The following is a 24,088-nucleotide window of genomic DNA, read 5'->3' as shown; positions in this document are numbered from 1 at the left end:
CTGCATGGAGACCCGGAGACCGGAGGCCGCGTCAGCCAGACCCCGCCCCGGGAGGCCCTCCTGGCCTCGCTCCACCTCGCCTCTCAGCAGAGCCTGGCACCATCTCCCCTCCCCTCTGAGCCCGGGGAGCGCTCTGCGAGCCTCTGTTTCCCCTCGGCCCTCCCTTCCTCGGGGACCAGGAGAAAGGGGAGGACTGGCCCGCGAGTGCAGCCAGCCGGCCCACCATCGGGGTACTCCGGACGGGGGTACCCGAAGTAGCCTGTGCTCCGAAAATCACTTCTCTCAGGTCTGAGAATCCGTTTGTACGCTTCCGTACTAACTGTGTTCTTTGAAGGAGCGCGTGAAGCAGGCACACCAGGAACGCGCCTGGGTGCAAGCAAGCACACGGCCGGAATCCCGGGGCTCATGTGCACGGACGGGATGGGGGTGGGGAAGAAGCAGGACAGGAGCCCCTAAAAAGCAATCCTGTCAGAGGCGGAAAGCCACACTGCCACCGCCTGGACCACACGGGCGACCACTGTGGTCAGGCCAAGAGATGGGTTTGGAAGGCCGCCTATGGACCTCTACCGGTGACCAAGGGTGACAAAGGTCCCTGACTGCTGTCCTAGGCCAGTGATTTTCAAAATTTCAAAAACTGACTGAAGAGGTTGTGGGATGGGGGAAGCTGAAGACCGGTTCTCTCAGCCTCACCCTCATCCTCTGAAACCCTGACCTGAGGGCTCCAAGGAACATTTTGGAAAATGCTGCTCTATTATGCGACGAGAAGACACCACCTAAAATGTGAGCTCAGCGATTCTGTTCTAAAATGCAGAAATGCCCTCTAGTGGTTAGAGTCCTTTCTAAAAGCAGAGCCACGAGGGCCCTGAAGACTCTAAGACCCCAGAATGCCATGTTTATTTGGAACCTGTATCATGAATTTGTCCTCATTTCAATTATTTCCCCCAAATGCTGTCCCTGACCCACTCCATCTGTATCTCCCCCAAATTCCAATCCTCCACACCCTCCTCCCTTCTGAGTTTTTAGAAAGGCCACCTCCCTCACAGACATGCCTTCTAAGTCCTGTCCTGCCATTCTTCTATGCCCAGTCTGAGCTTCGCTTCTTTTCTGGATGCCTCTATTTGATTCTTCCACAGAGCTCAGCTCGTCCCTGTGGTTCCAGAGCCATCTTTCTAGCTAGACCGGTCTAACGGTTCCCACCCAGTTTTTATTTCTGTCTTTTGCTGACCACCTCTTATCTGTGTCCTGGGGACCAAGCCTTTTCTTCTACTAGGCTGTCCATTCCCAAGAGGACCCTACAGTGCCCAGGACAAGGCACTGTGGCCCCTCTGGGATTCGTAGACAACAGCACATAACAGTATATAAGTGACACAGGGGGTACCTCTGGGCATGGCCTCATTGGCAAGCTCTTTCTCTCTCTCTTTTTTTTTTACTTGGGAAACCCTTTTTCTAAAGTAGAGAAATCAGGCAGATGGAAAAGCCACAGGAGGCAGGGAAGCTTCCTACCTCGTAACTCTGCCACCAGTTGGGGATGTTGGGACGTAGCTTCTGGTCACATACGACCTTTCGCATTTCCTCAATGGAAGGGTCAGAGGGCACTAAGTCATAATATGGTAGCTGATACTCTTCATGGACTCCTGGGAGAAAAGAAAATACCCACCTGAGTTATCAACAGAAGGAGGGCATTACTCAAAAACCTGTAACAACACTCACACCATGATCTGTAAATACCACTTCCCACTAAGAAGAGCTAGGGCTCTTGGAAAGGTTGGTGGGTTCCAGGAATGGGATTAAGAGACACACGAGATTAGTAAGGAACATCTCTGTCATACCAAAAGCAAGCAAACTATCAAAGACTACTGAGGTCATGTTAAAAGGCACCAACTTGAAAAGCTCCCACTGGCCAAAGATGAGAATATTTAAGCAGAAGTAAGACTAATCACTTCAATGGAAGCAAATATTTTAAGTCCACCAGTTCATTATACTTAAAGAAAAAAAAAAAAAGGACACCCAAATCCTTAGTCACCTTTGTAAGACGAGAGGTAACAAGTTCACTGTTTTGAAAAATGGTAAATAAATGGGAAGAATCAAGTATTTTTCCTGGTTTCCCTATTCAAACTACATATCTTGGTAACCAAATGGGACAATTACGGGAAGTTTCTCTTTAGAGAAGAAATCTAGCTAATACATGACGATTGACAGTATCAGAATATTGGCATTTTTCAACCTCTAATGAATATGCTCATGAACAATGATCACTGGTGGCTGTTAACATCACAAAAAGAGAAATGACTGGTATTATGTGCCTTGTAACAGAACTCTGGGGGAAAAACATACATGATCCTAGTCATTAGATGCAACTATCATAGGAAAGTCACAGGACAAGAACACGTGAATGCCATAAAAATGTAGTTGCCAAAATCTAGACAGGAAAACTTTACAGGACAAATGACCTGGCTTCTCAACTAAACTGCAGAAGAAAAACAGTGGAGGGGGAAACTATACACTACAAGAAACTTAAGATGTGTATCAATCAACTGCAGTGGATGGACATGATTTGAACCCTGATTTGAAGAAACCGTTTTAAAAAAATTATGAGACAGCTGGGGAAATCCCAACACTAACTGATGTTAAATGATATTAATGTTCAGTTTTTAAAGTGTGATAACTGTATTGTATTTAAGTCCTTATCTTTTAGAGCTACAAACTGAAACAGTTTCCATAATAAGCTAATTTGAAAAATCCAACATAACTTTCCCATGCCTTTTTCCAGGAAAAATTCTGCTGTTCTGAGCTACTAGGACAGATATTTTTTTAAAATGCTTATTTATTTTGAGAGACAGAGACAGAGCACGAGCAGGGGAGGGGCAGAGACAGAGAGCGAGAGAGTGAGAGAGTGAGAGAGCGAGCGAGCGAGCGAGAGAGAGAGAGAGAATCCCAAGCAAGGGGCTCAATCTCATGACCTGAGCCAAAACCAAGAGTCAGACGCTTAACCAACGGAGCCACCCAGGTGTCCTGCAGTAGGGCAGATTTTTAAATAGAGTCTTGGTAAACATCTAAGGGATGCTTTAGAACCTATGCTCTGGCCTCAGTCTGCCGGAGTTTGAATCCGAGTTTACTAGCCGTGTGACCTTGGACAAATTACCTATCTCTGTGACTCATTTTCTTCATCTGAAAAATTATGACAGTAATAGTCCCCACCTCTTAGGTTTGTAGTACAGATTAAGTGAGCTTATACACAGTGAATGGTGAATAAATGTTAGTATTATTTAGGGGTGCCTGGGTGGCTCAGTCGGTTAAGCATCCGACTTCAGCTCAGGTCATGATCTCACAGTTTGTGAGTTTGAGCCCCGTGTCGGGCTCTGTGCTGACCGCTCAGGGCCTGGAGCCTGCTTCCGATTCTGTGTCTCCCTCTCTCTGCCCCCCTCCCTGCTCACACTCTATCTCAAAAATAAATAAATATTAAAAAAATTTTTTAATCTATTATTATAATACTTAGCCCCAATTTCTGAATGGTGTAAGAAGGAAAAAAATTAACTTATTGACAGTTTAAGACCTGTATGACCAGATTTTTCTTAATCTGTTTTATCTGCATAGAATGATCAAAGTTTTAGGGTGGCCTGGCTGGCTTAGTCAGTAGAGGATGTGACTCTTAATCTCAGAGTTTTGAGTTCAATCCCCACATTTGGGGTAAAGCTCACCTAAGAAAATAAATTTTATTTTTTTAAATTTTTAATGTTTATTTATTTTTAAGAGAGAGAGAGAGTGTGAGCAGGGGAGGGGCAGAGAGAGGGAGACACAGAATCTGAAGCTGGCTGCAGGCTCTGAACTGTCAGCACAGAGCCCAATGAGGGGCTCGAACCCACGAACCGTGAGATCATGACCTGAGCCGAAGTCGGATGCCCCACCGACTGAGCCACCCAGGTGCCCCAGAAAATAAATTAAAAAAAAATTTTTAATGTACAATTCCATGAGTAATACCTGTGTGGCTACTCCATAATTTGGATCTTCCCAAACACATCAGAGATGGAAAAGGGCAGTAATACAGAAGAGGGTTCTGCTGGAAGACTTGTCAGTTTTAATTCATTTAATTTAAATTTAATTTATTTCATTTCCAATGACCTGGAATCTCTTACATCAAAGATAAATAGCTGAGGGAAAGGTTCTAGTGGTTCCTGAACACATTCACATGGCAGAATACTTGGAAGTCGCTGTAAAGTACTGATGTGCTAAGTTAATGATAAAAACTGTTTCCTGCTAGGTCTGATACTACCTTTTACTAGATTCTGGCATGGGTTAACAGGTGCAAATGCCAAAAATGTAAGAAAAAATTACAGGAAGAAAAAACCTCATTTTGAGAAAATTCTACGTATAAGAAACTTTCTGCTCCAGATTCAGAAATTACCACTATTATTTTATCAACGAACCCCCACATTTCCCAGCACTGTGGCTAGAGAGCCATGTCAGAACACACTTAGTGCCTCTTGTGTAAAGGAGACCCCCTGAATTAGTCTGGAACTATTCCTGCCCAGGGCTTTCCCAACCTCTTAAGGATCAATAAGGACGATGTGTTTTTTTTTAAAAAAAAAAAAAAGCCAGACAAGCCTCCGGAATGGTTACTTCTATGCAAAACACTATCCAACAGAGTCAACACACCCTTGTACAACCCCCTCCAACGTTCCCTCATCTTTGAGAGAACTCTGAGTTGTGACAGGCTCTGGCACTAGGCATCCAACAGGTTGTAAAAAGAAAGGAGGCAGTAAGGCACCAGCACCCTCAGGTGATCTGGCATTCTAGACTGGGAGGTAGGAGCAAGAGAAGGCCAAAAAGAAAGGTACCTCCAGAATTGCATCTTCGAGCAATCTCCCAATACACAAGGCCGAGCGCATAGATATCGGCGCATTTGAAGGAGTCAAAGTGCTTCATATTAATGGTCTCATCGAGTACTTCGGGGGCCATGTATCTGCAATAGCAAAGGAAACAAGATCATGCACAGAAAAGGATTTCGTTACTTAAATCAAAGTCATGATTCAGGGGCCCTCTGAACTTGGGAATGCATCCCCCCAAGAATGGCCCTTGGGGAGGAGCAAGTGATCGAATTTCTTTATTGCAAACTCCCATGTTTTGGATTAGAATCTAAATACTTCAGCACAGGTTAGGTGATACCAGGCTGCTCTTATTTGTACCTCTATTTTTCAGCCACCGGGATTTATTTTAATCATGTCTTGATTTCTTGGCAGAGGGATCTGTACTGCGGGTCACAGGGCAATAACAGTGCCCAGTATCTGGTTGCCACTAGGGTCCTGGACTTTATTAAATGTAGCCAGTGATGGGTTGAGTTTAAATTTCATTTTGAACCTCTTTTGTTATCTTACCTAATTACACATATATGAAAATTAATTCTAGCTGATCATCAAAGTCTCCCTCAGTTAATTAGTACTACTCAAGCCACTCCCCTCCCCCCCCACCCTCCCCAACACACAGAGTAAGGCAAATCAGGGGATCACCTCAGGCCTCACACTTTGGGGCCTGGGTAGCTGCACTCATTCATGTCAAAAGGGGAAAACCAGCAGCACAATTTAGTGAAGTTCATGGAGATTTGACAGGTAAACAGATCTCCTCTTCTGTCCCATTACAAGACAGTTCCATTTTCAGCTCACAAAGTCAGTCTGCCATCACAATTCCTTACTTCTTACTTCACTTCTGTATGAAGTGGGAAGTAGGCCCATCATCCTAAAGGTGCCCCCAAACTCCACCCTAAGATCACCTCTGCTCTGGCTTGGCAGACTTGCTCTCTAACCCCCAAGCAAGACACAATCCCTACCTCCTCGGGGTCTCCACACAAGTACCCCTTTGGACTGCACATGCTTCCTCTTGTCCTAGCCAAGCCGGGTGCCTGTCCCCCCTCCAAATCTTCTTCTAGATTCTCTTTCTCTGCTGCCTCCCCCTGCCCAGGAACAGCTATGTGTATATAGTTCTACGAAGCTGTGCTCATGGCACTCGTATCTGTTAGATGCAACCAGTTCAGCTTTCCACTGTGGGGAGTGGGGCTTCAGTTCAGCTTTCAGTTGTCTGAGAGCAAGGGCCACACCTCCTTTTCTATGCTTCTTTCTCCCGTGCACATGGGAAAGGGCACACAGGTGCTACTCAGTACAAGGGTATGACAATGGCAGAGGCCCAGGGCCTTCCTACCGTTTGGTTCCCACCCTCTGATTTGGGGCAATGTCAATGGTGTCAGTGACCGCATCATGGCGGACAGCCAGGCCCAGGTCTGCAATGGCGCACATGCCATTTTTCTTCACCAGGATGTTCTTTGATTTTAAGTCTCGATGAGCAATTCCAGGCTTCCCTGACAGAGAAAAACATAGGGATCTTTACAGAGAGATAGTATAAATGTTAAAAGCATAGTCTCTGCAGCCAGATTATGTGGGTTCGAGTCCTGGCTTTGCCTCCCACTAATCCAGTAACCCTAAAAAAGCGACTTAACCCATCTGCACCTCTGCCTTCTCATCCATAAGGCTACCCCAGTCCTTACTTCATGGTAATGTGAGGATTAAACGCATTAGTGTAGGTAAGTGAAGAGCTTAGAAGGGCATGTGTATTAGCTGTTACCACTATCACTACCCCCGCCCCCGCTTTCCCTGAACGGATATGCTCCAGGATAGAACGGCTAAGGAATTCCAAGGAAAGCTGCTGCACTGGCTAGGTTCTCACCGTCAAACAGGTGAAGATCAGGACTACTATTACTACATTCACGGGAGCTAGGAACAGGATCAAACATCAATGGTTGGCTTTCTGTCAGGGCCAGCACACGCTGTTGCCCTGGTCAACCAGGAATCAGGGAGCACACCACACCTGCTACCTTGACGAGAACCACGATCCCCCAGAGAACTGATGCTACAGTCAACAAACGAGGAAGCCTGAGGTCTTCTTCCTCCAGGAGAACCCTCCCAGGTCAGTAAAGACCAGTGTCTAATCCATCATGCAGTCCGTAAGCCAGCTGCTTCCAACGGTGAACGCTGAAATTACCAAACCGGTGCTCCTTTGCACTAGCTTGTTTCATCTTCTGGGTTCCGTGCTTTTACCCATGTACTGTGGGCTCCTGAGAGGGCAACTCAGAACACTAGCTCACCAACCAACACCCGTGCCAGGCCATCAAATGACAGACAACGGAATCTTTATGTTCTAGAGCCCCTGAGGGCATTCTAAAGACAGAGGTGAAGGGACCCCAATGGAAATACCTCTTGTTCTCATGTAGAACTCAGACCTCTCTCCCTTAGATTAGGCCACAGTTCCTGAGGCTCACCTCCAACTTCCTCAGTAAAGGCGAATTCTGGGAACTAAATCAGGATGGTACAGGCTTTTAAAGTCTACTCAACTTCACTCACCAGGGTTCACTCACCTTGGGTACCCACAATCTCCATGTGCAGGTGGGCTAACCCACTAGCCGCAGACAAGGCCAGCTTAATCATCCCCTCGATTGTCACCGTGTACCGGTTAAGATAATCAAACAGGGAGCCATGCTCATGGTAGTCTGAGACGAGCCACAGCTGTGTCCAGGTGCCATTATCTGCAGAGAACCACAGAGGAGTTCTGGAACAGGCACAACTACCAGCAAAAAGGTTAAAGCAGGAAAAAAAGAATATGTAAACGACACAAACTCCAACTAGACTCCTGAATTCACGCTTCCAGTCTCCACACTTCCTGAGGCCCCCCTCTATACCCGTTTCATCTACACTTGTCCACCAACGTGGGGCTCCGGGAAGGACAGAAGAGCAACATTCTTAGACCTGCTCCCTTATTTCTTGCAGGTGGCTGTCTTAGTCTGAAAAAGATCTACTCATCTACACGTTAGACCATGACTGGCTGCACCCACCACTGCCAAGGAGGAGGGCTTCACAGACCCTCGCAGTGTGCTCCGGGACCCTGTGAGCACAACCTAGCCCCAGCAGCTGTCTCATCTGTAATGTCTGCTTTCAGTCCACTGCTCCCAGTAGGCAATGAACTCTCTGGGAGAAGAGCAAAGAGCTCCTCTATGCGTTACTGTATTCCAAACAACAACAACAACAAAATGCTTAATTTATTTATTTTGAGAGACAGCATGTGCATGCACACGCATATATGCAGGAGAGGGGCAGAGAGAGAGAGACAGAGAGGGAGAGAGGGAGAGAGGGAGGGAGGGAGAGAGAGGGAGGGAAGGAAAGAGAGAGAGAGAGAGAGAGAGAGAAAGAGAGAAAGAGAGAAAGAGAAAGAAAGAAAGAAAGAAAGAAAGAAAGAAAGAAAGAAAGAAAGAAAGAAAGAAAGAAAGAAAGAAAGAAAGAAAATCCCAAGCAGGCTCTGAGCAGTCAGCACAGAGTCCAACATGGAGCTCGATCTCACAAACCATGAGATCATGACCTGAGCGGAAATCAAGAGTCAGATGCTCAAGTGACTGAGCCACCCAAGTGCCCCCCAAAATGTTTTTCAATGCAGGAAGGGCACACTTCCAAGTATTCCAGAGAGGTCATCTTATCCTCAGAAGAGCAATGGAAGGTGGACACCATGCACTTTTATATGAGGTGACAGGTAGGAGGCGGCGTGTGGTGGGAAGGAGGAAGGAGAAAAAGAAAAACCCAAAACTGGTAATCTAATTAGGTTATGCTTCTGTCAACAGGAAGATTGGAAATTGGATTGAGATCTCCCAATTCCAGGCTGGTGCTAGTTCCAGGACACTATACTATATATATCATGCTAAAAAGGCAGAAACGAAGGAGTCCGATTTTTCTTCTCCCTTGGCCCTGATGTGAGTTTTTACGGCCAGATCCCTACTCACACAAGCTGCCAGAATCAATAAAGGGAGTGGCTCTTGGAAGAGCACCAACCTTGGTTTCTCTGATTACAAACAAGGGTTCCACCCAACACACCATTCCTGCACTCCAATCAGCCCTGAAGTCGTGAGGACCCTGGCAGTTAAGTTAAAGTTAAGGGAAGACGTCTTCTGATCCTTGAAGCTACATGTAAAATTGAAACGTTATCAAAGGTGCTGCTGTTTTTAAAAAGCACAGCTTACGCAGAGGGAGTATACAATTCTCTCTTCCCCTTCTTCCCTTGTGTTTAAGTCTGAGCCTCTTCAGCCTGGGGGCAGCTGAGGCCGTTACAAAGCCCCACAGCAATATGAGGAACCAGCAGTCCGATGTCGTTTTTGGAAAGAAAAATAAATACTTAGCATCTTCCATAGGCTTTGTAGACACTAACTTCTAAAAATTGCCATGTCACGGGAGCAGACTGTGTCACAAGGGCCAGAGAGACTCTTCTAAAATGTAAACACAAACATCTCAGGGTCTTTCTGACTCCACACACACCACCTGCCCATGTGTCTGCTGTCCCCTCTATCTGGAAGCTGCGAGGGCAAGGACTGTGTCCGGTTCTCGTGTGTGGTGATCGGAGCAGCGGGAAGTAGTCAATAAACGTTAGTGAATCAAAGAACGAAATGCCAATTACTACCCACTACCTCAGAATAAGATGTAATCCTCTCAAAAAGGTCCTTCATAATCTGGTGTCTACCTCTCCACCCACACAGCCAACCCACGTTACTTGTAGGGTCCCAAACACACCTTCCCTCTACACGTGTGTCTCAAGTGCCCTTCCCACTGATTTTTCTTCCTGACCAACTCCTGATACTTCCTGATGCCTCAATGAAGTTCAGGTATGACCTCCCTGACGCCCATCTCAGCCCCAATTTGTGCTCACCAGAACAGTGTGCTGTTTGACTACTTCCTATAATCAACTGTTAGTTTGCTTCTCGCTTTGCTAGTCAGTGAGGTTCTCCAAAACGAGGAATGCTCCTGGCCATACAAGAGACTCAAAAAGTAAAAAATCAGAAGGTAGAGGAAGGAGGAGCTCAGGGACTCAGATACAAACAGACCAAACACTGAGCTGGAAAGACCATCGGGGAGCAACGTTCTGGGTAGCCAGGTCATCCCTGCCGTGCCTGCTCCACTGCAAGGGTGGACGATGCTGATTATGTCACAGAACATGGACCGCATGCTTTTCCGGGCTATCCCTCCCTGGCGGGGCAGAGACCACGGTTCTTCATTCTAGCGGTTTTCAAGGTAAATTAACTGGAACCCCTACAGGGACTCCACTAGGGGGGAGGGGAAGGGCGCAGGCGGGCTAAGGGGTTCATCTTGTTTATCTGCTTAGTAACTGCTTGCTTAATAGCCTGGCTTTCTGTATAAGCTTTGCATAGAAGAAAAGTTGGAAGGACTCGCAGCTTATTCAGATTCTCTTTCTACTGGTAACAACCACGAAGGCAAACAGAGCAGTGCAGTCCCACAGCTGTTCAACTTCCCCAGTCACCCCCTGCATCTGGGACTACTGTTGGCTTTGGGACACGCTCCCAGCCCAGCTCTTTACCTTTATTGTCAGCAGCAATAAATCCAAGGATGTTTTCGTGGCGCAGCATGACTGTCTGGTAGATCTCTGCTTCCCGGAACCAAGACCGTTCTTCACGAGAAGAGAAAATCTTCACCGCGACATCGCCACCCCTCCAGCGGCCACGCCACACTTCCCCAAACCGGCCCTTGCCAATAATCTCCTGCAAAACGATGGTTCGGGCCACTGTGCGCTGGACAAAAAGGGGCAACCCTGGGGACCAAAGAATGGAAAGAAAGCAGATGCCGTAAATTCGCTAAACTCTGCAACTCCCACCCTCACTGCCACACTGGAAAGGCCGGTACCACACAGTGCCCCCGCTCTACCCTGGCCCGCTGACCGTGGAGAGCTGAGGGTGCCCCACACCACATCCAGGTAAGCCAGCAGGGGCGAAGCCAGGCAGAGACTGGGGGTGAATGAACACAGAAAGGGAAACATATGCGATCAGCTGTGCCTCATTTAAACAATTTCTCTTTTCAGTTAGTACGGACGACAGACTTGCACCCAACCCCTGATCAGATTTATCAACTCTGCAGCCGGCCTCTTGTGGGCCAGTCCACCCACATCTGCTTTATGCAGACTGAAGAGGAAAGAGGGCAGAGAGGATGAGAGAGACGGGGCTTGAGCCCCAGGGGTGCCTCCGGCCATTCTGCTCAGTGGCCACTAGAGGGCGGTGCCATGTGGCCCATGAGAACCAAACTGGGCCTACGAGGCTCCCACCTCTTTCCTAAGAGATCAAAGCTCTGCTCACAGGTCAAGCTCCAGACACAGAATTCAAGACTACCCATGCTTATCCTAAGATTAATTTTACTGTCTTTGTAGGGCTCATTTATTGCTTCATGCAATCTATCCAATCACACTTACTATCATGACTGACTCTGAATTCTCACTTCCTCTCCCAGACCAAATAAACATGTTATTAATCCCTAAGTCCTGTGGATGTGGATGCTTACTACACACTAGGCACTATGATAAAAGCTTTAGATAAATTATCTCCTTTCCTCACAACCACCTATATAAGTTAGATGGTGTTATTATCCCCATTTCACAGATGAGAAAACTAAGGCTCGAAAGGGAAAGTTAAGGGGTGCCTGGGTGGCTCAGTCGGTTGAACGTCTGATTTCAGCTCAGGTCATGATCTCATGGTTCGTGAGTTTGAGCCTCGCATCAGGCTCTCTGCTGTCAGCACAGAGCCTGGAGCCTGCTTCGGATCCTTTGTCCCCTTCTCTCTCTACCCCTCCCCTACTTGCTCTCTCTCTCCCCTTCAAAAATAAACAAACATTAAAAAAAAAAGGGGGGGGGAAGTTAAGTAACTCATTTGAATTCACACAAGCTGCAAGAGGCAAAGAAGGGATTAAAACCTAGACCTACAGAACTGTCTGACTCCAAAGTTGATGCTTTTAACTACAACAGTATAGAATCACCAAAATGTCTCCCATCAGACCCTTCCTCTCCATCCCCGCTGTGCCCGTCCAAGTTCTGACCCTTCTTTAAAAGATTCCCAACTGGTCTCTCCACCTCCCTCGTCACCCTGCTCCTGCCCTGCATACCCACAGACAGCCCTGCCTCACCCTACCCTCCCTAACAGGAGGTTGGTAAATGAGTGAATTCACCCTCCACACCACTGCCAGAATTCCTTCCACAGGAAAATACGAACATTTACTTTGCCACATGAAAACTTCCAGTGGATGCCTCTCACCTTACTGGATAAAGCACAGCACCCAAGGTCCTTCCCACCTGGCCTGGCCTGCCAGTCCCCATCCTCCAGTTGGACAGGCCATGCCTAAACACACAGTGAACTTTCGTGCCTTTTTGTCCTTTTGCTCAAGGGGTTTTCCTTGGTCTGGAACGTTCCCTGTCCTCTTACTTCCTTAAACCTCCAACTCAGTCTTCAAGACCCCTTTAAGTGCATCCTCCCCCATGAGGCCCTTCCCAGCAATCCCTATCTCTTCTACCCAATTCTGGGTCAGCTTTTTTCATCTTTGTTTACCCTGTATCACCTGGAGGGTATTCAGCATATATTTGTTAAAGGGAATCGAAAGTCACATAAGCAGCATGGACTTATTGCTTTAAAAACCACAGTATTAAAACTCCAGCACCTTGGAAACTCTGCATATTTGGGATTGATAACGGACTATACCATCCAGGGAGAAATAGTTATTAATCATTTTACTCCGGATGACTAAGTAACCACCATGGACCTTCGCTAGCTTCAGCTAGTTCTGATCTTAAAAAAGACCCCAGAAAACCTGAGGTACCCTCCTGTGACAGCAAATCAAGTCACAGAGTCAGTCAGGCAGTTCTAACCACTGCCCTACCTCTTTCAGCAAAGAACAAGACATATATTTTCTCTCTTCCTAAAAATATGCAGCTTTTAAATATATCCATCATTTTGGCACTCTCTACTGCAGAGCTTAATAAAGGCAAAACCACTGAAATTCAGGAGATGTCACAGCTCAAAGTATTCCTTGTGTTCAAGGAGGAATGTCTGCCCATGACTGATGGCATAATTTCCCTACAGAACAATAGTCTTGTCACATGGCAAGGAAACCTACATAAACACGTACAAAATCCTCACAATATAATTCTGTGTGTTTTAGCTAGAATGGCGATAGTGACCTTTGCAAATGACTTTTTTTTTTTACAAGAACAGAATACCACCATCACTAAAATAATTGTTTATTTTCATAAAAAGACTCTTTTGTAGTCATTTCACATCTAATAGCCAGCTGAGGTATACCCTGAGACGTGAGCGACCCCAGCCCCTTTATCCTGAATTCTGGGCTCACATCAAGGTCCAGGGTTCGGTTCAATTCTCTCATCTGACAAAGACTCGGTTACCAACAGGCAGTACAGGAAATGGTGCTGATAGCCTGCTGCAAGCCCAAGTTGCCTTTATTTAACCTCCCCCAAAAACCCTTGGGCAACTGGTACAAGTCAATGATTCACCAAATCCCAGCTCTCAGCTTTACTCAATGTCCTTAAACTCCCCTTGTGGTTGCTCGGAGATCAATGATTAGCTGTCACCACACCAAGAGAAACCCGGCACACTCCTGTTTCTCAAAAGGGGCCCTTAAATTGAGCACTCCACTGCTCAGGTGGAACCAGGTGAATTTTAATAGACATACAGTTACAAGACTTGAAAAGAGGCACGATTTCTGGAGTGGAGAGTTTTGCACTTGACCTTTGGAATCCCAGGGAATGAAAGATTTTCTGTGAACCCTTTATCTTATTACATATCAGACTCTAAAAGAAGGGGAATTATGAAACCAAACGCCTCAGTGCTGGCAGAAACAAGGGCAAGGCCCAGTCTTCAGAAATGCTCTATCCTGCTGGGGAACAGTGACGAAAACCAACAACACACACAACCGCTGGAGAACTCAGTACCTGAACCAGACCCTGATGTGGAGAGATCGTAGACAAGATCCTGGAGCGTCTTGTCTTTGGAGAGACACATCTCACACGAGGGATCTTCCATATCCAGTCTCTGGCGGTTGTGATAGACACGCTGATGATAGTTAATGACAAGGAAAACAATGATGATGATGAGAAACAGGAGGAACACTGGGCCAGCAATAATGCCTACCAGCTCCACGGGGCCCCACATGGAAGGGTGCTCAGACTCCTTGAGGTGACCTGGGTCAAGTGAGAGAGGAGAGGGAAAGAATACAGTAAAAACATGGGAAAGCTCTGGCCTTATTTGTCCCCGACACCTCCCTCCACGTGCGAATACCCTTTCCCTCTCCCTGCATTCAAGGTGCCCTCGATCTCCCAGGTCTCACTGGGCTATGTGTCTGCCTGATGTTCTCAAATGCAAACCTCTCCAGTGAAGGGGCCCTTTTCAGCAATCACGCTCACAAGGCACTGTGTCACCGCCTGCCTTTCACGGGCCTATCCCGCCTCAGTGTCCCAGACAGACACCAGGTTCTGTGCCTCCACTCGTGACAGCTGTGCTAAGCTCTGCAGCCTTAAGTACCCCCTCCTCCGATCTCCCCAGTAATGCCTTCTAAATGGCACATTTGCAAAGGGGTGCCACCTAAAACTTCCCAGCCTGGATCGCTGTCCTTCTCTTCCAACTCCAGCCTCTCTTCCCATCCCGCCATCACCCTCACCCAGCAGCTGCCTTCACATACCTTTCCATGGGGATCCCTGCCTGGCTCTCCCACCCCTCACCAGCTGCCCATGGCTGCTCAGCCAGTCTCCAAAGCGCAGCTTCCACCTCTGGGACAACCTTGACAGTCTGCCTCCCTCAACCTCTTATCTACAAATCTGACCTGGGAAGAATCCTATCCCCTTGTCACCTTAGGGAACATCAAAAAGGTACCTTTACCTATCATCAAACAAAGGGATTAGGGAAGAGTAGAGAAGGACGAAATGACAGGGGTGCCCTACCTCCAGGATGAGCCAATAGTCCAACAAGGGTGTCCACTCACCACTGGGCACCCTAAGGTCAATCCTGTTGCAGAAGTCAGTATAGCAGCAGTGGGTGTTGCGGAGGTCCTCAGAGCTGAGGCAGTAGAAGGGTTTCCCGGCGGGGACCAGCTCCACTTTGGGGATGCAGGTGCGCACGTGGTGCTCCATCCCATCCAGGTTGAAAATGGAAACCATGCAGGCCCCATCTGTTTCACACGTGTAGTTGGCCTGGAGGCAGCTGGTACATGCACACTGCAGAGCTGCAGGAAATTTGGGAATACGGTGACATTAACGGTGAGATCCTATCCTAGGTCCCTTTCCAGACTTAGAACATAATCCTTTAGCATACTGGATGTTCCCAAATAAGGAGCTTTTATAGAGAGAGGGCCAGAAAGAGGACACCGTCAACAGGAGCTCAAACTTTTCACCTGTTTATTCAGTGCAGAAAGCAGGCTTGCAAGCCCTACCATTTTCTTCTAAGTGTCCTCCCTATCTTATGCCTGTGAGAAACAGAGAAAGGACCTTTTGAACTTTGCCTTAGACTTATCACACATTATTTTGTGGCTGGGAAAGAAGCTTTCCTTTAAATAGACGCCTGAGGACTAGAGGAAGGTACCTTCCCCTTGGAAGACACAGGCCACCACCTCCTGCCCCACCCCAAACCATCCAGGCTTCCTCACTTGACAATGGCTCACCGACCCCATCTCCTTTCTCCAGCATTAGGCATGCCCACCGTTTTCTGAATGCAGTATGCATGCTCTCACACATTCTTTTGCTGCAATGCTTTTTTTCCTGGCTACTTCTCACAAATCCTCTAAAATTCAGCTTAACCATCACTTCCTTTGAAACGCTTCCCGCCCACTAGTCCAACATCCTCCTCTTCCCTTTAGTCCATGGCAGGTGCACCTCTCATGAGGGACAAAAAGAATAACCTCCAAAGACGATATTAATGCCCTCCTCATCAAGTTATTGTGAGGATGAAATGAGCTAATATATAAAATGTGTTCAATAAATTCAACCTACTCTGGAAGGCCCCTGGATATCACATTTAAAATATAATATCCATCCATCCATCCATCCATCCATCCACCCACCCACCCATCCATCTTTCCAAATAGGCAGTGTATGCAATCATCTCTGGGACTAATGAGTTCTGCTGGGTGTGTTTTATACATAAGTGTGCCCTGTTGACAGGAAATTACTGTAAATGAATTTGGCGCCTCTGAAAGCCAGTTCAGCAGCCCTGGAATCTGAAATCCTTTATTTATCCATCTAACAAGAATAGCACAGACAGCAGCAGTTGGTTCTCCCCAACACTGTCTCTCATGGGCCTAACCTAGCCCTGACCTCTTGGAACCAGCGGGAGTGCGGCTGTGGCCACTAGGACACTTAGGTTGGGACTTAGTGCCGAATGAAGTGCCCACCCATCAGGGAATGGAGGTGGCAGAGCCCACCCAAGTCTTGGACTGGACACTCAGTGAATAATATCTGGCTACCAGGTGGGAATATATTCAAACCGAAGCCCCTAGAGAAGAGACATTTACGACCAATCCCATGAAAAACTAGCCTGTTGTAACTTACCCCTTCAGGCTGTAAACAGTCTATCTTTGTCTCTTCCTGCAATACACTAGAAGGCATCTCTCGGCTTTTCAGTTCCAAAGACCGATTCTAAATATCTCAGTGTCCAAGCCCCCTTCCCCAGGCTTTCTATAAATGACGCGATACCTCGCCATTCCCACCCAAGGAAACAAAGCAGAGCGCACCCACACACTGACAGGTAAACGGCCGCTGTGGATCCTCTACCGTAAGGCCTTCGATCAAAGCCCTTTCTTCTGGGAGGAATTCCAAAGCACGCAGCTACCTGCTGAAGGGTAAGAGTAGCGTTCTATTTTAAGGGCAGGAAGTTTAAAGCAGGTACCCTTTAGACTAGGATCCAAATCATAAAAGGAATTTTAAAAGTAAGTTCTTCCTAAACTTCGATTCCAACCCTTTTTAGACACAGGAAAGACGAAGAACTCTCCTCGTTTTCCCCCAAATGCCTTTATTTGCTTCCCCTTTTATTCTTGCCAGCTGAAATTTACTTCCGCAACTCTCTGAATACTCGAGCCAAACCTCTTCTACTCACACCGGAGTCCTGACCGGTAATCCAAGAAAGCTACTGCCCCTCCCCTTGGTGTGGACATTCAGGCACAACGGGGTTCCCCGTGGAGCGCACACCTCTCAATACATGTGCCGTGACATCCAGCACAGAGAACAGCATTGGGCTATTTTGGGAAGCAAGAAGGGAAAACGAACAACTCCAAGAGGGCTATTCTGAGCACAGTGGGACACACAGGCCAGACCCGTAGCCGCCTTTTGAAAAAAAGCTCACTTCTGAGTCTGTCAATTAGACAGGAGAGCCAAGAGTCTCTGATTCCAGATATTTATTCTCCCTTCGTTGGTTCACGGCCTCTTTCACAGTGATTCATTCTGGAGAACGAACACACCCACACGTGGCTCATTATTTTTGGGAAGTACTTAAACAATCTTGGTGTAAGACAGGAAAGAACAAAAGTGGTGAAATCTATGTGAGACGGGACGAAGAACGGAACTGGGAGCGGGGCCATGCGGGTTCGTGATAAGGACTTAGGCAAGTCCCTGAATCTATCTGAGCCTCAGCTGCCTAACCAGAAAATACCATTTATCTTACAGAGATGGTATGAAGATTAGCCAAACATCCGCTAAGTGCTGTGAGTATTCTGAGAAAGACTCTCCCTGCGCACATCTGTGTACATCTATACATTTTACAGAGTGAGGGAGAAGTCTGAAAAAGATGGATTTTAAGATAACCATCACTACTGCCCACACCCCTGAAAAGGTTTCAGTTACTATCAGTAGAGCCACAGCAGGGTATCATGGCAGGCACAGGTCAGAAAGAGCCAAGCTCAAATACCAGCGCTAACATTAATCACATGACCTGGAGCACCCTGGTTTCCTAATCTGTAAAGTGGGCTGTTAATAATTATTTTACAGGACTATGTAGAACTATATGAAATAATACATTTCAAAAGTGCTTAGCAAATAGGCGTTCAGTAAATTTTAATCTCTCCTCTCAATGTAAAAGTCAAACACACACACACGCACAAACGTGTCTCTTTAACCACTAATTAGGAAGTGGCAAGTTACATACAGTAAGACCACAGCAGGCAAAGCAAGAAACTGCTGTTCTGGTCTCAGCTCTGCCAGTAACTAGTCGTGTGGCATTGGGCAAGTCATTTAACCTCCCTGAACCTCACTTTCCTCATGACTGACCAGAAAGAAGGGAGTGAACTAGATGACCTCTACATCCTCCAGCTGAAATCTGAATCCAGTTTGTTTTTAAATTCACACTGTCTGAATCACTGATTCAACAATGGGAAGTGGTGCTTTAAATGTTATATACTTTTTCCTGAACTTTAAAGACAGACATTAGGGCTAGTCTTGCGTTAATGTTCGTTTTTCAAAATAAGTGATAATAAAATTATAAAAATACCTGAATTTACTGTAAACGTACAGTACACTAAATCACAAACCTAATCATGATTTCTTTGAAAAGCTAAATCTGGACTAATGAATGCTAATAGCCCTTTATAACCTACTTCACAGTGACTCATCAGGTTAAATCAGTCTACACGCGCGCATATAAACAATACATACATACCTAAAACTCTTCCGTATTCCATAACCAAAGAGTTATGTAGTAGGAATGACACAATTTGGAAAACCAATCACAGAGGAGTATCAAAATCACTCTAGACACAACCAAGTTAAAAAGTGGTCAGAACGACAGTCTCACTAGCCCAGCATTTTGTTATAAACAAGTCAGTCAAACCGGAACTAAAGACAAAACCACCTAAGCGAGATTTGAACGTGGCTCTAAAATATGATGAGAAGGTGGTATGTGGGAGGATGTAGATGCAAATTTGATTCATGAGAGAGGCTGTGTTTGGCGGAAGACCAACAAGTCCCAACTTGAGCAGCCTCTGTCTAGGTGCATGTTATAGAGACACTGACATGGCCAGCTCTCAGCAAAGACAATCCCACCGCAGGCAGGACACTGGGGTTGGGTCTTCTCTCTCTGACCCGCTGGCCTACACGGGGAGGACACGCAGCAAGGGTGTGGCTCATGGGAATTCCCAAGCGCCACCATACAGGCATGGACTCACGGCCACTCAGCCCGCTATTCTGCCCTAGACTGCATCTCCAGGGGACAGGGTAGGGGGGCGTGCAGGGTGGTACCACCAACCTCAAAAGGTAAGAAGTGAGCCACAAAACGGCCACATTTGTCCAGGTAGATAAAGGTCCACAAATGTTCTAAAATGCTTTAAAGCGACAGGATTTATGATTTTTAGCTTATATCAACTGCTCCTTGGGGAATTATAATAAGCTTCATCAATTTTGTACTAGAATGGAGCACTGCCCTGTTTGGGCACACTAAGCTTGCCTCTTTCAAACCTCACTGGGCTCACCTTCTACTTTTATAGTAGCCAACATAGTGCCGAAATCAGCTGGCATAGCCCTTTCTCTTCATGATCTTGCGACTTGATCATAAACTGCCTCTTGGCCCTCCTCCTTCCAGATGACAGCATCCGTCAGACAGACCAAACTGATAAGAATAGCCTATTACAACCCATGATTATTTTAATTAATCTTCTCTGGACCTTATCCAAATCCTCCAACAGCCTCCTTAGGATAGAACAAAGACTACAACTCTGTGATCCTAAATAGCCAAAATGATCTTGGGGGGAATAAAAAGAACAAAGTTGGAGGACTCACACTTCCTGATTTCCAAACTTACTACAAAGCCACAGCAACCAAAACAGTGTGGTACTGTCATTAAGTATAGACACGCAAGGGGCGCCTGAGGGGCTCAGTCGGGTAAGCATCTGACTCTTGATTTCAGTTCATATCATGATCTCACGGTTCATGGGATCGGGCTGCAGGTGCAGCTCCACACTGACGGCACGGAGCCTGCTTGGGATTCTCTCTCTTCCTCTCTCTGCCCCTCCCCCACTTGCATGCTGCACGCAACCGTGCACTCTCTCACAAAATAAATACACTTAAAAAAAAAAAAAGGTATAGATACAAATCAAAGAAATAGAACTAAGAGTCCAGAAACAAACCTATACATCTGTGATCGGCTGATTTTTGATAAGAATGTCTGGAACATTTAAGAGGAAAAACTAGTCTTCAACACTTGGTGCTGGACAACTGGATACCCACATGCAGAAGAATGATGTCGGCCCTTTCTTCACACTGGACACAAAAATTAACTCCAAATGGATCAACAACTTAAATATACAAACTATAACTTACATTCTAAAACTTCTAAAACTTTATAAAGGAAAACAGGGGTAAACTTCATGACTTTGGATTTAGCAACGGTACCTTCGATAGGACACCAACTGCACAAGCAACAAAAGAAAACCAGATAAACTGGCCTTCATCAAAATTAAAAACTGTAAATCAAAGGAAACTATCAAGAGAATGTAAAGACAGCTATGGAATGGGAAAAAATATTTGTAAATCACATATCTAATAATGGTCTAGTATTCAGAATGATTACAAAAAGAACTCATAACAACACAGAATAAAAAATGGGCAAAGGACTTAAATAGACAATTCTCCAAAAAAGATACACAAATAGCCAAAAAGCACATGAAAAGATGTTCAACATCATCTCAGACGCAAATGAATTTTAAATGAAAATGAAAATCAAAACCACAGTGAGACACCACTGCACGCCCACTAGGAAGGCCGTTAAGAAAAGGAAAAATAACAAGTGTTGGTGAAGATTCCGAGAAACCAGAACCCTTATATCATACTTTGCCAGTAGGATCATAAGACGGTGTAGTCACTGTGGAAAAGTTTGATGGTTCCTCCGTCAATTAAACACTCAATTACCATATAACCCAGCAATTCCAACCCTAGGTATATCACCAAAAGACTGAAAACAAGTGTTCAAATAAAAACTTATACATGAATGTTCATAATAGCACTGTGCATATAGTCAAAAGGTGGAAACAACCCAGATGTCTGTCAATGAGCGAAAAAACAAAACGTGGTGTATCATCCAGCCATAAAAATGCATAAACTATTGATATACACTACAATATGAACTTTCTTTTTTTATTTATTTTTAAAATTTTATTTATTTTTATTTTATTTCTTTCCTTTCTTTCTTTCTTTCTTTCTTTAGTTACTTATTACTTGTTTGTTTTTGAGCGGGCACGCACAGGCGCACGTCCAAGAGGGGGAGGGGCAAGAGAAAGGGAGAGAGAACCCCAAGTGGGCTCCACAGTGTTACCCCAGAGACCAGTGTGGGCCCAACTTCAGGAACAGCGAAGTCATGACCTGAGCTGAAATCAAGAGTCGGATGCTTAACCAACTCAGACACCCAAGTGCCCCAATATGAATGAACTTTGAAAACACTACGTTAAGTGAAAGCAGCCCCATACCGTACGGTTTCAATGATATTAAATATCCAGAAAGGACATTAGTGGTTGACAGGGGCTGGGGGTAGTATGGAAAGGAGGAAGGGAAGTTACTGCTTAATGGGTTACCGGGTTTCCTTTGGGGTAAAAAGTTCCAGAACCAGATAGTGGTCACGGCTTGCAGAAGGTTATGAGGTTACTTAACAGCACTGATGATGGTCGTACTCTGTCTCTTTCTCTCAAGAATAAATAAATGTTAAAAACATATATATTAAAATGGTTAAAAGTGGGGGCGCCTGGCTGGCTCAGTCAGTAGAGCATGCAATGGCTGATCTTGGAGTCATGAGTTTGAGCCCCACATTTGGTGCAAAGATTAAACAAATTTAAAAAAAAGAAAAGAAAAAGAAAACTGGAGGTATAGTGTTCTTCAGATTGTATCCTTCCTGAGCCCCCATGCTCTCCAAGATGTACCAGCAACCTCTGAGCTCCACGAGGGAGGAAGCACTGTCCTGCTTTGCTTCGCCTTTTCTCACTGGCGTCTAGCAAATAGCACTGGGCTTAATAAATCTCAGCCTAATAATCTGAGAGGGAAGGGGGGGGCTCTGCCACAGTGGCTTTTACCATCCACATACATACGTTTCTACGTGTGTACTCTTTTTTTTTTTTAATTTTTTTTTTCAACATTTATTTATTTTTGGGACAGAGAGAGACAGAGCATGAAGGGGGGAGGGGCAGAGAGAGAGGGAGACACAGAATCGGAAACAGGCTCCAGGCTCTGAGCCATCAGCCCAGAGCCTGACGCGGGGCTCGAACTCACGGACCGCGAGATCGTGACCTGGCTGAAGTCGGACGCTTAACCGACTGCGCCACCCAGGTGCCCCTCTACGTGTGTACTCTTAAAAGAACTCCACTGCTTGAAAAAAACAAAGGAAAAAGACAAAGAAAGAAGAAAACCGGTGTTTAGTAACTTCTGATCTAGTCAACTGCCCAAATGTTTGGGAAAATCCTGAATCAGGTTAAAAAAATGGAGGTGTCTGGCACTAAACTGTCACAAAATCGAGATAACGTTTGGTTCTCCTGGCAGGGAGTGACGGGGGACAACAACTGGGAACTGACAACATACCAGCAGCCACAACTCTAACCTAAGTAGAAAAATCTTGCAGTGTTGAAGTAAAGCAATCAGCTGCTGCTACTGGTTGGTAAAAAAGACCCAAGTTACACTTTCACCCTTCACCATCATCAAAATTAGATTTAAAAACACATTAAAGCAAAACAAAAACTCTCAAGTATCCAAGAGCCAAAACAAAGTCAAGTTTTACATGTGTAGTTGGGTAGTACCTAAAAAAAAACAAAACATATACTGGTAAAAAGCACTTATGAAAAAAATGTAACTGACTTAATAAAGGAAGTCATTTGTAGGAGGAGGGAAAAAACCCAGAGATTTAACAATAAGACACTTGATAAGCTTGGTATTTAATTCCAATCTGGGAAAGGTCTCAGAATGGGGTTTGCATAAGAGAAAGGTGTTTGAAAAGCCAGCTCCACACTATATCTATTCTACCAACTGCCTTGCTGACATTCTACTTGGAGACAAACCCAACCTTAGAGAGCTGTTTAAACAAGTTCACCCCTAAGCCTCAGGTCTAGAGAATGAAAGCTTTGTTCTCACTCAAAAGAGACGTTTGATGTTTATGCTAAGGAGACCTGTCATTGCAGCTTAATTTATGGCTGACTGTAAATACCTGAGTATCTACAAGGGCCCACCTGCTGCCCAGGAAAATGTCAAGGTAAAACTGGATTGAGTGGCATCGTTACTACAGAGCGTGCCCGGTGTTCCTAGGAGCGAAGCGTATGGACTCAGCTGTCATGTTCAGAATATCTACTAGTAACTGGATACTTCTCCTTCACCTACAGTTTATAACAAACATACAAAATCATTCTGTTTTCTTTCCTTGTTGTACTGAAATAGACGTACATGTGGCTCATTAGGGCAGGGGAGGATATTTATGAGTGTTTTGTATTTGCTCCCTGACCTATTTCCTATACTATGGATGAGTGGAGAGGAGACAGTGCACGTCACAGTTCTGAGCGAGAAGAGGGATAGGAATGGTTTCAGGCAACTGGGACAATGAAGGAGAAAAAAATCAGCCAGAGCTGAGAATAAAACTAATGAGGCTGAGATCAAGTGCATTTGGCTGGCATAAAACGGGTAGGTGGTAGAATAAAACAAAGATGAAAGAGGTGAGGTAGGAAGAGAGCTTATCATGTTCCAAGTAACTCACAAATGTCTGTAGCATTTTTAAGTGACTAGGATAAAAACTGTACATATAGGAGATACTAGAAGTACAGCAGGGAAGAACTGGAATATTTTACCTAGGATATTGCTGAGAGGATGGAAAAGAACCGAATGGATTCACTTCAACAAACTTATTAACTACTTAAAATGTGCAAGGCTCTGTGACAGGATAAAGCCACATAAAGAATAAGCCAGTTCCGGGGCACCTGGGTGACTCAGTCGGTTAAGCATCTGACTTTGGCTCAGGTCATGATCTCGCGCTTTGTGAGTTCAAGCCCCACATCAGGCTCTGTGCTGACAGCTCACAGCTTAGAGTCTGCTTCAGATTCTGTGTCTCCCTCTCTCTCTGCCCTTCCCCTGCTCATGCTCTGTCTCTCAAAAATAAATAAACATTAAAAAAATTTTCTTTCAAGAATAAGCCAGTTCCTAGCATCAATTTTTAGGGGGCAGAGTCTGGGAGGTTGGGAGGAGCAGGATGGACAAAAGAGGAGGATGGACTCATCGACCAGGGGAAGGC

General features: G+C 45.7%; 1 protein-coding gene across 3 annotated transcripts in view; it reads right to left on the bottom strand.

Annotated features, from left to right (window-relative positions):
- Window positions 1–24,088, bottom strand: part of ACVR1B (activin A receptor type 1B) — a 34,969-nt gene that overhangs the window by 3,208 nt on the left and 7,673 nt on the right. For 2 of the 3 annotated variants that reach the window (XM_027036204.2, XM_053226275.1), the window contains exons 2-8: window positions 14,844–15,083; window positions 13,798–14,046; window positions 10,393–10,623; window positions 7,400–7,567; window positions 6,190–6,346; window positions 4,836–4,960; window positions 1,504–1,634 (exon numbers count right to left, since the gene is read on the bottom strand). In XM_027036204.2, coding sequence (XP_026892005.1) covers window positions 1,504–1,634; window positions 4,836–4,960; window positions 6,190–6,346; window positions 7,400–7,567; window positions 10,393–10,623; window positions 13,798–14,046; window positions 14,844–15,083 — 1,301 coding nt within the window. Of the gene's footprint in view, window positions 1–1,503; window positions 1,635–4,835; window positions 4,961–6,189; window positions 6,347–7,399; window positions 7,568–9,046; window positions 9,170–10,392; window positions 10,624–13,797; window positions 14,047–14,843; window positions 15,084–24,088 lie in introns of all 3 variants that reach the window. The other variant, XM_027036206.2, reaches the window with a different exon arrangement.

Source organism: Acinonyx jubatus, chromosome B4, assembly GCF_027475565.1.
Source record: "Acinonyx jubatus isolate Ajub_Pintada_27869175 chromosome B4, VMU_Ajub_asm_v1.0, whole genome shotgun sequence".
Taxonomy (NCBI): Eukaryota; Metazoa; Chordata; class Mammalia; order Carnivora; family Felidae; genus Acinonyx; species Acinonyx jubatus.
The sequence above is the reverse complement of the archived record's forward strand: the minus strand, read 5'-3'. Positions and strand labels throughout refer to the sequence as shown.